The sequence below is a fragment of the Balaenoptera borealis genome (genome assembly GCF_965194805.1).
Source record: "Balaenoptera borealis genome assembly, chromosome: 5".
NCBI classification, from domain to species: domain Eukaryota; kingdom Metazoa; phylum Chordata; class Mammalia; order Artiodactyla; family Balaenopteridae; genus Balaenoptera; species Balaenoptera borealis.
The window spans coordinates 135434404-135449460 of NC_138862.1; the positions used below are offsets into that span (position 1 = coordinate 135434404).

Sequence of the window (15057 nt, forward strand, 5' to 3'; positions counted from 1 at the left end):
TCAGAACTACGGTGAGAAAAACAAGGTACCTAGGGTGCAAAATTTAGGCAGGCACTCACGCTTTGCTTCACTCTGAGAAAGAGTGCTTCCTTAAATTTTGCACACTAGGTCCTCACTCCAGCCTGGACCCTGTTACAGCCTTCATGGGTCTTGTGTCTGTTGCTTTACTTGAAGTCTTCATCACTTCTCACCTTGATTATTACCTATCTGCCTCTCATATTTGCCTTGCCTCTATGTCATCCCCAATGTATCCTCCACACTACTGTCACGGAATATTTCTAAAGTGCAAATTCAATTGTGACCTCCCTACTTAAAATTTTTCTAAGGGTCCCCATTCCTTAATGGCTAAAATCCAGACTCCTCCTCCTTGGCTCACCAGTGCCTTCACCAGCTCTTCCCACCCGCTCTTGAACCTCACCTCCCTCCACCTGTACCCTAAAGCTCACACAAAGCAGAACAACTTGCAGGGTCCCCAAGCCTACATGTCTTTGCTTATACTGTTCCCTCTGTCTGGACTGCCCTTTCTCCACATCTTACTAATTCCTATTCATCTTCAGCTCAGAGATAATTTCCTCCGGGAAGGTTTCCTGCACTCCCTCCCCACCCTGCAGAGTTTGGTGCCCTTCTCTGGGCTCCCACCTAGTTACCTATAACATGACCCCAACCACACACTGTGTCATCATTAGCTATTGATATGTCTGTCTCTCCAACTACACCAGGGGATCCTTGAAGACAAGGACAGTGTGGTTCATCTCTGAGTCGTTAGCACATAACTTAGTGCCTGACAAATGCCAGGTATTCAGAAGTATTTGATAAATAAGTGAATCAGAACATTAAAGGAGAGCCGCTTGGAACCAAGGAGGCACACATTAATGAGTGTCAAAATGAATTGAAAATAAAAAAATGTTTCTCTGTGATTTGCTACACCAAGGCCACCAAAATAATTTTGTCTCTTTCTCTTGCTTTTTATTTTTTTCTGATACAATAAAGAGAAGAGGTAAGCTGCTAACAGGCAAATGCATTCATTTGCAGACTTCTGAAAAACATGCTCATAGAAGATCCTTGCAAGTCTTGAATCTTTCTAGCTGGAAATTCTTGAAAACTGCATAGTTACCCACTTGCCCCAAATGGGGATGTAGCATCTATTCGGTGGTAATAGGCTTCATTGCTGTCAACTTTATTCCTCATAACCTGTGACACACAACAATTAAGACCATCTCTAACACCAAATTCTCCTTCTTTGATGTAATGAAAAGTGTTACCTGGGATCCTGGATCACCCTTTTCTCCCTTTTTCCCAGGAAGTCCATGAAAGCCCTAAAAGAAGACAAGGCAAAATTTCCCATTAAAGAAATACATCAACCTCATGATGATTTCACCGTACTTGAAGAAAAATGGCTTACCTCTTCCCCATCAAGTCCATCAATCCCATCGTCTCCATGTTCTCCCTGAAAGACAAAGATGGGCAGCAATCAGGTCAAGGGAGATCTCTGCCACATGCTTATCAGTAAACTAAGTCCATTAGGAAGTGAAATTTGACTGAAGAAGTAACTACAGTACCTTATATCCAGCAGATCCTTTGGCTCCCTGTAAAAGATTAAATATCTCTCACTGGCATGTCAAGGAGAATGTGGATTCACAGTCTGTTGAGGCAGGAAGGGGCTGCCTCCGTTAAGAGAGTGATTTTGTATTTCTTTAGTTGCTTCTGGGTTTCCAACGACAAAGAGGTTATAGGTGGAATTTAATAATGCTCAAAATTTCTTGAGATGACTAAATAGACTTCCTCTGCAGAAGAGGAAACTAACATGTAATTGGAGAAAGGGAAAGTGGGAGGGGGGATGGAAGAGAGAACACAGAAGAAGGAGGAGATGGAGAGGATGCCATAGAGAATTTAAAATACAATATTTACCTTTCGACCCCGCTCCCCTGGACATCCTGCAATCCCTCTGTTTCCTTGGGGTCCAGTGTCTCCTTGTCTTCCCTAAGAAAAGGTACCCAAACAGGTATCCAAAGTGACTCTTTTGCCAGAAGCTGCCAACTGTTTACTTTTCAAGAGTGAAGCCAGAGCAGCTGAGCACTCTGAACTCTAGACAAAGCAAACTCTCCTGCAAATTCATTAATTAACTCTGTTTTTCCCCTCGATTCAAGCATTTTCCCTTCAGGGCTTCCTTACAGATCCAAGATCACACAAAGGTGTGGGATGGGCTCAGTTGCTTCCCTGCCCTTATCAGAAAGCACAGCCAAAGGTTTGAAGTCACTTCACTTCACAGCCACATTCCCAATGCTCGACTGATACATGTTGGCCCTAACATCTTGCCCAGGCCCTAACGCTGGCCTGGAAAACTCAGATTTGCTCACGGCAGAGAAGCAAGTTTGTGCCAGGGGACAAGAACTGAGTAGAAGCAGTTGATAGGAAATGACACTGCCCCAAGCCAGTGCTCATGGGAAGGACCACCAGGCTAAAGATCCCCAAAGTTAGAGCATCCACACAGGGAAGAGCACTCAAGGTCAATGACATGTGCTTCTCCCATTAGTCTGCCTTCTCCCAGGAAATATTTAAATACAGGCAAGGGCTAGAGTAAAATGAGTCTCAAGAGAAGAACGATATTGTGTTTCCTGAGAGCAGGAACCCCCAACTGTCTCTTTTCCCATTGTGTCCCTGGTGCCTGGCTCAGATCTGTGTGCACAGAAGGTGCTAAAGGTTTGCCGTGTGGATAAATACTCATCTAGCAATGAACTTAGTTCTTCCTTTCCTGGTAGGTGAGGGGAGAGGTGATTTTCCTTTTGCTGCTTTGCTTTCTTTATTCTGAGGATTGTTCCCAGTAAAAGCAGGAGGCCTCACCTATGGCCACAGTTGCTGAGAGCCAGCTGTGGGCTCACAGTCAGGCATTGGGTGACACTCTTCCCCTCACTCAAACCCTGGCTGGCTCAGTGGGCTCCATGACCCCTCTGCAGGTACAGGGTGGATAAACTACAGTCTTAGAGGAATTTATAAGTGTTTACAGATGAGGAAACTGTGGGTCAAGAAGTTACATACCTTGTTAAGGTTTCATGTCTAGGTCAGCCCTTGACTGTCTGACTTGGGAGCCTATACTTTTATTTATTTATTTATTTATTTTCAGATCTCAAAAATGATTTTACTATTCTTTTTTTTTTTTGAATTTTAGAATTTTATTTATTTTTTTATACAGCAGGTTCTTATTAGTTATCCATTTTATACATATTAGTGTATATATGTCAATCCCAATCTGGGAGCCTATACTTTTAATCACAACTTGCTGTGCAGATAAGGATTCTAAAGGGATGGAGATGCAGGCTGGATGCCTCCTAAGCTTTTCTTATCCCAATGGAGCCACCTAAATGGTTTCAGTTCCTCCAAATCCATTTTTATAATTTGGTGAACCAAGTGAGAGCTCTGGTTTGGGGGTCAAAGATTGAGATTCGAAAACCACATGTGGCATGGGACCACAACACCATGTTTAGGGGGTGCTTTGCCGTCTTCTATTTCCATGTCAGAAGCACTGGGCTGCAGGTCCAGAGAGAGCCCCTAACGGATAACCCAGTTTCACCCTGTGCAGGGGCAATAAAGAGGATGTCCAGCTCCCTGCCACCCACAAAAAAGTGCCAGGCAAAATGTAGGTAAGCCTGCTCCCTCCTTCTCCCAAAAAGTAGGTTTAGCAAGTGCCTCATGATTAAGACAAGGAAAAGGAAAAAATAAAAGAAAAGCAACCCATTCCCCCTCCCCCCAAACTACAAAAAATATATAAACAAAACCCCATTATCCCTTCTGGAAAATAAAGCTTTTTTTATGAAAAAAGGAAATCAGTAAGTATGGTGGGCAGTGGGTCACAAAAACTTACAGGGTCTCCTTCCTCTCCGCTGTGTCCTCTGCTGCCTTTCAGACCTGGAAAACCCTGGGAGGAAAGAGAGAAAATTCGATTTTAGTCATCTTCCATCAACTCAAACTTGTTACATTAGGCATTTTAGGCAAGACCCTACTCCAACCTGGTTGTGGTTTTTGCAGGTGTGGCTGTGAGTGTGAAGAGAGTCAGACAAGTTCTGGGGCTGGCTTTTGTCCTTGTTATTGGCTCTGAAGCCCTCTGCGGAGGTGGCCTCCTGATGCCTACAGGAGGCTGAGTTTGGAACCCAGTGCAGCTCAGGGCTTCAGGGTCAGCCCTGTGCCTGGGGGGGCGTTGCATGGAGGATAGTGGTGGCCACCAGGACCCTTTCAGCAGGCAAATTGATAACATTTCCAAAGAGATCATTTTACTTTCTTCTGCTTTTTTGAGAGCTCAAAAAAGAATAAGCCCTTCTCCAACAACAAGATTATGCATATTTAAGTTGCTATCATCTCTCCCTCTGCGTTTAACTGCCTCGTGGTTTATTTTTGGCAAGGATTTCCTTTAAGGTTTGCTTTCCTCACCCTCTAACACAGGTCCACACTGTCTGCTCAGTATATTGGGGAGTTTTGCTCTTGGAATAGAATTCTATTACCAAGCAACATAATAATAGAGGAAACTGTGCTAAACAAAACACTGTAACTTAGTAAAAAGTCAAGGGGAGGGATAAATTAGGAGTTTGGGATTAACATATACACACTACTGTGTATAAAATAGATAAACAACAAGGACCTAAAGGGAGGTCCTTGATGAATTATCCTTTCACAAGGATGGACAATGCAGCACTCAGGAGCAAGAATCGTGTTTGAGCTCTTAAAATAAAATAGACCAGACTCCTTTTCATTGTGATATCTAAAATGCATTTGAAAAAGTGCATAAAAGTAAATAAAATAGAAAGGTACAGCTTAATTATTACAAAGTGAACATCTGTGTCATCACCACCCAGGCCAAGAAATAGGACATGGCTGGTACCCAGACACAGTAGATACCCCAATCACAAACAATTCCCCACCCCTCCCCTGGGAACACACTCCTGCTTTTATGATAATATTTCCCGGACTTTAAAAAAAAAATACTTCACTACTTAATCATTCATCCCTAGACACTATGGGTTAGTTTTGCCTCCTTTCAAACTTTTTATAAATGAAATCATACCATACGTACTTTTCTGTGTTTTGCTTTTTTTGGCCATTATTGTGTTTGTAAAATTTTTCCCTGTTGTTATGTGTAGCCGTAGTTCATTCATTTTCACTACCTTAGAGCCGTGATATATTTATCTATGCTATTGCTGTGTAATTGATCTTTCATAATCTTTTTTGAAGGGCTATTAATCTGCAGTGCTATGTTCTTTTTGCAGTTCAATCACCTATCATTGCTGATGAAGCACAACTTTCCCCACCATTTCTAACACCTCTTGCCGCCTTTCAAACTGTCTAATGTGCACCACCTAGAGGGGTGGGATAGGGAAGGTGGGAAGGAGGGAGACGCAAGAGGGAAGAGATATGGGAACATATGTATATGTATAACTGATTCACTTTGTTATAAAGCAGAAACTAACACACCATTGTAAAGCAATTATACTCCAATAAAGATGTTAAAAAAAAAAAGACTTTAAAAAAATAAAAAATAAAAAAAAGCAGTTTCACGTGAATTAAAGAGAAAAGAAACCTCAAGGAATGATTAAACATAAAAAAAAAAAAGTATAAATTGCAAAGCCAAGGAGCAACACCACCAAGGATACATAAGAGAAAAGGGAGTCATTCTTAATAGTAGCATCAAAAGTGAACCTTCTGAACCCTCTTACACTGTTGGTGGGAATGTAAATTGGTGCAGCCACTATGGAAAACAGCATGGAGGTTCCTCAAAAAACTAAAAATAGAGTTGCCATATGATTCTGCAATCCCACTCCTGGGCATATATTTGAAAATATTCTAATTCAAAAAGACACATGCACCCCAATGTTCACAGCAGCACTATTCACAATAGCCAAGACATGGAAGCAACCAAAAAGCCCATCAACAGAGGACTGGATAAAGAATATGTGGTATATTTATACAATGGAATATTACTCAGCCATAAAAAATGAAATAATGCCATTTGCAGCAACATGGATGGACCCAGAGATTATCATACCAAGTGAAGTAACTCAGACAAATATCATATATCACTTATACATGGAATCTAAGAAATGATACAAATGAACTTATTTACAAAACAGAAATAGACTCAGACATAGTAAACAAACTTATACTACCAAAGGGGAAGGAGGGAAGGGATAAATTAAGAGTTCGGGATTAGCTTATACACACTAGTATGTATAACATAGAGAAACAACAAGGTCCTACTATATAGTACAGGGAACTATATTCAATATCTCATGATAAACCATAATGGAAAAGAATATGAAAAAGAATGTGAATATATGTATAACTGAATCACTTTGCTGTATTGTAGAAATTAACACAACATTGTAAATTAATACTTCAATAAAATATATTTTTTTAAAAAATGTGAGCCCTTCTGATCTGGCTCCTACACCATAGAAGTCACACAAACGGCCCAAATAATTACATCAGCATCAAGCAAAGGTTGCAAACCCAACTACTCAATCTCAGCTCCACCTACAGCAAATCAAAGCCCATTCGGTAAAAGCATGTCACAACTGAATGGCACCTTTAAGGCTTGTGGTCCTTGGACCCCTTGAGGTCCTGGAGTCCGTGAACACTTGCAAAACGTACAGCAGCAAGTCCTCTCTGCAATGTTTCCCTGGAAAAAAGGAAAAATGAGTGAGCAACTATGGTGAGGAACTTCATCACATAAGAACTGAATTGACATAAATCATAATTCACCACCTACAGCCTGTCCTCTCTCATTGGGTGAGGGGCTGCAGAGAATAAGAGGTGTTTTTTGACTTAACCCTGAAGAGAGAGCACCAGATCAGCAACTGCACTGGTGACATACCTTTTCTAAGGAAATGACCTCTATTTATAGAAGGGGCACTCACCACACAGATGGCCACAGGCCAAGTGTGCACAAGACTGGTTGGTTCCTAGTTGACAGCTCTTGTTTCCTGGGATTTCTGCAGCATAAACTGTTGGGGGCTTTTGATTTGATTAGGGGTTGGTTGGATTTTAGCTTCCTATGCATTCATTTGTCGAGATGACAGGATGAAAGGGCATGGAGAAGCAAAAACAATGCTCTGGGCTTTCACACTTTTTCATATGCTAAAGACCATGTAACTGAATTTAGGGCAAACAAGGGAATCTTTGGAAATACTCATCAAGATTCCAATTCCAATTCCAATGTTCCCAGGGCATTTTGAATAATGGGGTTTTTTTCTTCAGCAACTCACCAGATACTGTGATAACATATTGCCCAATTCTCTCATTCCAATGGTCAGGTGAGTCCTGTGATCAAATCCTTTTCCAAATTCAAAGCTGGAAAACTCATCATGAGAGGTTGAGTTTAGGGAAACCACCAGCAAAGCATCAAGTCCTAGGCAGTAAAAACAACAGATATAAAACCCCAGGAATTGTACACAAAAAAGAAGAAAAGCCCATCTCATTTCCATTCAGTGAACATGACTCGAAGAATCAGAAAGGGGGGGAAAATAAGAGAAAAGAGTGTTCTTGATACTGAAGAACCCAACAGCGCTTTGCCTGCATCTTCAGTACACACATGAGGCACTGGTTCCTGACCTCGGCATGAAATCTAAGAAATCTTACAGAAAAACACTAGCAGAAAATTGTGTTTAATTCCTCACCACTAATCTTAATGCAGTTCTTGGGCATTTGAAAGCAATTTTTTAAGAAAGGATATTGTTCATCTTCAGAGTTCTTCTGAATTTTTTTTTTTAACATGGTAGTTAGTAATTTTTTTTTAATTTATATTTTTCACCATTTAAAAAAATTGAAGTATAGTTAATTTACAATGTGTTAGTTTCAGGGGCACAGCAGAGTCATTCAGTTATATATTTATATATAACAGAATATATATATATATTTTCCATTATAGGTTATTATAAGATATTGAATATAGTTCAATATCTGTGCTATACAGTAAGTCCTTGTTGTTCATCTATTTTATACATAGTTGTATGTATGTGTTAATCTCAAACTCCTAATTTATCTCCCCCACCACTATCCCCTTTGATAACCATAAGTTTGTTTTCTATGTCTGTGAGTCTATTTGTGTTTTGTAAATAAGTTCATTTGTATCATTTTTTTAGATTCTGCATAAAAGTGATATCATATGATATTTGTATTTCTTTGTCTGATCTCCTTCATTTAGTATGATAATCTCTAGGTGCATCCATGTTGCTGCAAATGGCATTATTTCATTCTTTTTTGTGGCTGAGTACTATTCCATTGCATATATGTACCACATCTTCTTTATCCATTTATCTGTCGATGGACATTTAGGTTGTTTCCATGTCTTGGCTATTGTAAATAGTGCTGCTATGAACTATGAATTTTTCTGAATGTAAATTAATTACATTAACTTGTAAATTAATTACAAAATTTGTAAATAGAATGTAAATAGCTCTCAAATCATCTCCACTGCCAAACACCCTGGGAGCTGGGTGGGCCCTGGAAGCTTGAGGAAAGCCCAGGGTGATTCCAGTCTCAGCTGAACTCCTGGCCATACCCAGGAATTCATTTATTCACCCATTCACTCACTCATTAATTCATTTGCTGGTCCATTTACTCTTTCCCTCCTTTCATTAAACAAAGATTTGCTTATTAGGAGTCTATTATGTATTAATCATTGTACCAGGGAGAGGGTCAGGATGCTACAAAAGTCTGAAGAAGAAGCTCCTAACTCGGTTTTGGAAGGTCACACAAGGTTTCTGTGAAGAACTGATGTCTAGACTGATACTAAAGGATGAATGGAAGTTGGTCAAGGGAAAGAACCAGAGAAGGGAGGTGGTGAGAAGAACTTGGGGGAAGCTGAGAGTGGGGAGAGTACCAGGTAGAAGGAAAGAGGACATGCAAGTGTGGGGAGGGTGAGGTTGAAAAGGACATTGGAGGGAGAATGGAAAAAGTTCTGATGCTGGAACAGAGTGTGAGCAGCAAGGTAAAGCTGAGTGGGAAGTGGGGCCAGACCCTGTAAAGCCTCACAGGCCATATGAAGGAATTTGATATTCTAAGAACAGTGGGAATGTATAGTAGGGATTCAAGAAGGGAGAGTGACACAACCAGGACGTTTATGGCCCCTGGGAGTTTCCAAGGAAGCTGAACACTGGAAGCCATGAGGGCTACACCAAGGAAGCCTACAATAACATGCCCCACTTGCCAGTCACCTGCCTGCCTCCTGTCTCTGTATGTGACTCTCCACTTCTGCACTTAGCTCCCAGCTCTTCTGAAACTATGACATGGACAGGGGAGGTATAGTGAGAAGTGTTTTTCAAAATCCATGTTGCAATCTTTCCCATGGAAAATCAGACACAATAGAAAGTGTCTTAGGTTCCCTAGAAGCAGAATCTGAGAGAGGAATCTATGTGTAAGTGGCTTACAGAGGGAGAGAGAGAAGCAGGAAAGGGAAGGGGAGGTTGTGAGCAAGGATGTGTCTCAGTAAAGTCCTCACCTGGGTCTGATTCCTGAGGGTCCCTGGAGTGTAGGCTGTACCAGAGTTGACCCACTTCAGGCAAGAGTGCTGGGTTTCTGTTTCCCTCTGAAATAATTACCCCTGCTCCCATCCCTCAGGTGGGATGTGTGACCCCAACCCCCATTCCAAGCATCAGGTCACTGTTGGGGTCAGTCAAGGGCACACATCTATAGAAGGTCACAGGTATAAGAACTTGGCTGTAGCGTTTGCAGCATTTGGGGGATAAGTGGGCAGCTGGTCAAGGGGGTTTGGGCAGGACACCAGCAGCAGTTGCTTCAAGTGGCCAGGCAAATCCCAAGTTCCAGAGCACCCTAGTAGGTACAGACCTGTTCAGCAGATTCCATGCTTCATCATTTACTTTTTCAATTTTAACTTTACCTGCTTCTCTGAGCCTGTCCGATTTATCTTCAAGCATTATTTTGCTTTCACCCCCAAGACCATCTGAAAAGATGAGTAATACCTAGAGAAAGAGGAAAGCATAGAATGGGATGACATGATAACAAAACATATAACTGGGAGGGAGAAACCAATACAAAAGCATGGAGATGGGAGCTAGAATGTGACACGGATACCTGTCCTCGGGATGCAGACGTATCCTTAAACGTGTCCCACATGGACTGCACGAACTGTGCATTCAGGTGCGTTGGCCCGTTGACGGTGACTTGCAGTAGGCTGTCAAATATTGTTTCCTGGTAGATTTGGAACTTGGCGGGGAAATTCTGGTCACTGTTCACCTTAAAGGCCACGCTCACCTGTACCTCTGCACCTGCCCCGCAGCTCACACCCCTGAGGGAGGTAATGTCCTCTAAGATGCCTGGGAGGTATGATTCCAGCCGGGGGTGGCCATAGAACAATGGCTGCCCCAGCAGGTGAGTGGAAATGTCGAAGCTGACCACTATGTCCAGAAAGCAGTCTGGAGAACAAGGGAAATAAGGCCAAATTAATGAGCAGACAGGAGCAAGGAAGGGCAGACAAGGCAGGAAAAGGGGAAGCAGTCATGGTCTAGGGCTGGAGGGTCTCTAGGACCCAAAAGTGTCCAAGAAGGAAAATACTGTAGCACAGGTTCACCCTCACCCTCCCCGTCCTTGCATGTCCCATTCAAATGTTACATGTTTCAGTAACTGTTTGAAGTCTAATCATGGTTTAGTCTTATTCTCAGTGGCTGGCCTCATGTGTGTGTGTGTGTGCGTGCATGCATATTTTCTTCTTTTAATGATGACATTATGATTCATATAATTATAACATATTAAATATTTGAATTGTCCTTAGAGTTTATTTAATCCAGAGGCCACCAACTCAGATGGCAGCAAAGGCCAGGAGGGTAATGTCAACGAGTCAAGTGGGCAGGGAATGAGAAAATGAACGCAGAGCAACGACCCATCTGTTCACCGTTCAGTTCCAGCTGAGAGTAGCCATGTGGGAAACGGGGCGTAATGTGGTTACATTGTCTGATTTTTCAAAAAGAAACCTGAAATCTGCATTTTAATGCAATATCTCCAGTTTGTAAAAGTTATCAATTAATTAAGAAGCTGTCAACACCAAATAGGACAAACCCAATTCAGCTACAAGTTGCCATTTGGTCACCCCTGAACCTGTCCAGTTGCTCATTTTACACACGAGGAGATGGTCATGCATGGAGGTTGCTGCTGCCGAACCAGAGTGGGAACCCTGGCGTTCTGATTCCAGTCTCGGGTTCCTCCACCACTGTCATCTGCCCCCAGTGAGCACCCCAATGGAGAGCTTGGAAAAACCAATGTGTTTTGTAAAAGAAGTCGCTTCCATCATAACGAGTCTAGAAACAGAAGCACTCTGGGGAATTTCTGCCTGTTGTGCAAATTCCACAAAATATTAATCTTCACTGTTGCTCTGTCCTCCCAACTCCCAGCTCCAAGTGTACAGAACCTGAGTCCCACATGGCAACTCTCAGCTGGAGCTGAAGAATGATATCGTCATCAGATGAGCCATGGCCCTGAGTTCATTTTCTTCACTCCCTGCCCACTTGACTCACTTCCATGACCCACCCGACCTTTGTAGCCATCAGCATTGGTGAACTCTGGAAATTAAATAATCCCCAAGGACAATTCAAATCTTTACTATGTCATGATTATATGAATGCCATCATTCAAAGAAGAAAATGTACCAGATGTGTGCTGACACAGATGGACAACACACACACACACACACACACACACACACACACTGAATCCCTTACAAGATGGTTTAACAAAGTTAAAATAGGAAAATGTCCAATCAGCACATGTTTATTTTACTTAATTCCTGTGGGATGCAGGGCATTGCTCTAGGACTTCCAGAAGCAGAGAGGGTAGAAATAGGCTGAGTTCCAGGTGTTAGAGGAGCATAACCACTGGATTACATTGGGGGGCAGGGCTGACCAGGGGACACAACTCAGGGCCTCCTCCAGCCTCTGCACCCTTTCCCCTGTCTCTGAGGGAGGCTGACCGATCTCAATTTCTGGAAACAGAGGAGATGTCTATTCTCACCGCACACGTGTTCTGCTGGACTCGCCCACAGACACCTTAGGAAATGGACAACTGGGAAGCTGCAATCAAATAATAACAAAGAAAGAGCAAGGGAGCACTCACTGGTTTTCCTGCAACTCTGGCAGATTTCACGGACCATTCTTTTTTTCACATCCACATTCTTTAGTTTATCAAAGTCTTTAAAAGTGATGATTTTTTCAGAATTGCCCGTTATTGACAGGAGCTGTTCCTTATAAACATCTCCTATGCCCAAAGCCAGAATGCAAATGCCATCTTCTCTCAGAGTCTTCACTGCCTCTTCCACATCATAACGGGGACCCCCAGATGTGATAACCACCAAAGTCTGAGGGATACCAGCCTTCCTTCTCCCACCAGCGGATTGCTCAAACATAACGCTCACTTGTTTCAGGGCCAAGTCCATTCGCGGAAGCCCGTTGCTCTTCGTGATAGTTTGAATTCGAGACTTCCACTGGGTTTTAGTCAGAGAGTTTTGCAACTCAATAATTTCTTGGTAGCGACTCCCAAATTGTGCTATCCCAATTTTCATCCTTTGAGACTGAATGTCAAAATTATCAATTAAGTCTGACAAGAAAGTTGTCATGGTAACAAAGTCTGAATCAGATACCATGTCAGAGCCATCACAAAAGAAAATCACATCGGCTTCTTGAATGTTACAGACTGCAGTTGAAAAAATAAATCAGTTACTGTCCTTGTGAATCATTCCAAATTTTCCCTTTGCTCAAATATTTGAATTGCTTTACTAAATCCTCACATCCATGGCAAATTGAGATAAGGTAACAGACGAGAGAACCACTATTGGCCCTCAAAGAGAAGAAAAAATAGTGGGGAGGAGAAAGCTAATAGACTTTGTTTCAAATTTTAATTATTTACATGATTCATTTGAAAGGACACTGAACACTACTCTGAGAAAGAAAGTAAGACGTTTGACTAGGTTGAATATATTCATTAAAAGGTCATTACAAAGGCTTGAAATCCCTTCAACATACCCATACTGGAATGTTCACCCAAGCCAAGTACCACTGTACTATTATTAGTAATCCTGTTACTATTAATGTTACCATTTTACATTTGTGTTGAAAATTATCATTTAAAAAACCTGTTTAGCATACAATAATGGTTAATATTCATGACCACCTTATGAGGAATTATTCTGTTTGTTAGGTAGAGAAATGGAATTCAGAGGTTAAGTAAGTTGCCTCAGAATACACAATTACTATGCAGAGGAGCTGGTACCTAGGTCCCTTTTATCCTTAAATCCAGCACTTTTTTATATTACAAATTGTTTTAATGATATCATAACCCAAACATTAAAATTTCATGGGCAAGTGTTAATAAACAGGGTACAGGGTCATCTCCCTGAAGTCCAGTGTGAAATGGTCCATAACCAAGGGATGATGCTCGGTTCCCTTCAAATGCAAAGGCTGGGATGGGGCAGCACTAAAGTGATCACGGAAGGTAACGGAGATGACGGAGCATGCATTGCTGACTTCTACTGCCTGTTCTGCCTTCCCCCCTTTCTTTCACAGCTGTGCCTCCCTAATAAAATTCTTGCATCCCAAACTCCATCTCAGCATCTACCTCCAAAAAGACAGGTGTGGAAGATGAGAAGAAAGCAGTCCCCATATTCCTAGGAAAAGACTGTAGTCCTAGTAATGTCCTAGATTTGGTGAGGACCCAGTGATAAACAAGAGCCCAAGCCTGCCCAAGGAGCTTGTAGTCTTGTGATGGGTACAGATAAGGAAACAGCAAGTATGTGTTAAGTGCTACCACTAGGAGAAATAGAAGGTGCAGGAGTTGAGGGACACGGTTGGGACACTGCCGGGTGCTGGGTCAGGAAACTGGCAAATAAAGGCTGGATGTGACAGATAAGCTAGGTGCAGCCAAGGGAAGTGGCAGGCTGGTGTGTTCGCGGTGGGTGGAATGATGCATGCAAAGATGGAGGAATTTCAGGATGATGGGAGATACTGTGAAATGGGGGGCAAGAGGTGAGGTGGGAGATGTCAGCAGGGGCTACGTGGATCTCAGGAGTTTAGGAACTGTAACCTGTGAGCAGATCAGTGACACAACGCAGTGTGTATCAGAAAGATCACTCCGTGCTAAGGATGGTCTGGAAGGCAGCAGGACAGATGGCAAGGGTGAGAGTCTAGGGAAGGACCAGACAGGTGCAAGAATTGAGCTGGCCCCACTCCCTTGGGAAAAGTCATGTTTTTCTTAAAGATGATACCATTATTCAGTATCTGAAACCAAGAAGATGTATTTATTGCTTACTTAAGTAAAGTAGAGCTGTGGAGGTCAGAAGTAGTTTCACACAGCCCAGGAAATGCTGGTCCGACACAGGATATGGGGGGAGGTTTTGTTTGGGGTTGGACTATTTCACAGAGATGAGAGTGAGTTAATGTCAGTTGTAAAAACATGATTTCTGTTGGATACAAAAGCAGGTTTCAAACTGGTAGAGAGAAAGGAAGGGAGGAGGAAAGGAAAAAGAGAAGGAAGTCAGAAGAAGGGAGGGAAGAGGAAAGAAGAAAGGAAGTTAGCTGGTTGACTGATGCATCTGCCATGTCGGGAGGCCTGGATTAATATCTGGCCAGGATTCCAGCCTTCCAAGGAGGCACAGAGATCTCCTAGATGACTTGTCAATAACTGCTGCTTTGAGGTCAGGTGGCAAATCTCACCCTTTCCTCACTCAGATGTGATGCCTCCAGCCCCTCCTGCCCCGGGGTATCTCATGGATCAGCTTTGGCCCCTTCCCTCCTGGTTCCTAGCAGCCAGTATCTATTACCCCATTCCTGGCCTTTATCCAGAAAAGCTCACTGTACCACTTGGACTTCCAATGGCCCTGCAGGATGCCAACAATCCCATTTAGAGGGCCCTGGAACTTTGAAGACAAAAGTCTATCTGTTTAAACCATGAAACTCTCCACTTGAGTTTGGCCTGAAACTGATACCGAGTAGTTGCACTTGGGGTCATTAAGCAAATGGGCAGCTGTGAAATGAGGAAAGGTGAATATGGCCCTAAGAAGAGTCCTTTCTG

The 15057-nt window shown here is 42.5% G+C and overlaps 1 protein-coding gene across 1 annotated transcript in view; it reads right to left on the minus strand.

Annotated features, from left to right (window-relative positions):
* The window catches only part of COL6A5 (collagen type VI alpha 5 chain), a 118020-nt gene that overhangs the window by 75240 nt on the left and 27723 nt on the right, over positions 1-15057 (minus strand). Inside the window, exons 7-16 of the mRNA XM_082392852.1 lie at positions 12109-12684; positions 10078-10418; positions 9884-9965; positions 7251-7393; positions 6572-6664; positions 3860-3913; positions 1909-1980; positions 1560-1586; positions 1403-1447; positions 1263-1316 (exon numbers count right to left, since the gene is read on the minus strand). Coding sequence (XP_082248978.1) covers positions 1263-1316; positions 1403-1447; positions 1560-1586; positions 1909-1980; positions 3860-3913; positions 6572-6664; positions 7251-7393; positions 9884-9965; positions 10078-10418; positions 12109-12684 — 1487 coding nt within the window. The remainder of the gene's footprint in view (positions 1-1262; positions 1317-1402; positions 1448-1559; positions 1587-1908; positions 1981-3859; positions 3914-6571; positions 6665-7250; positions 7394-9883; positions 9966-10077; positions 10419-12108; positions 12685-15057) is intronic.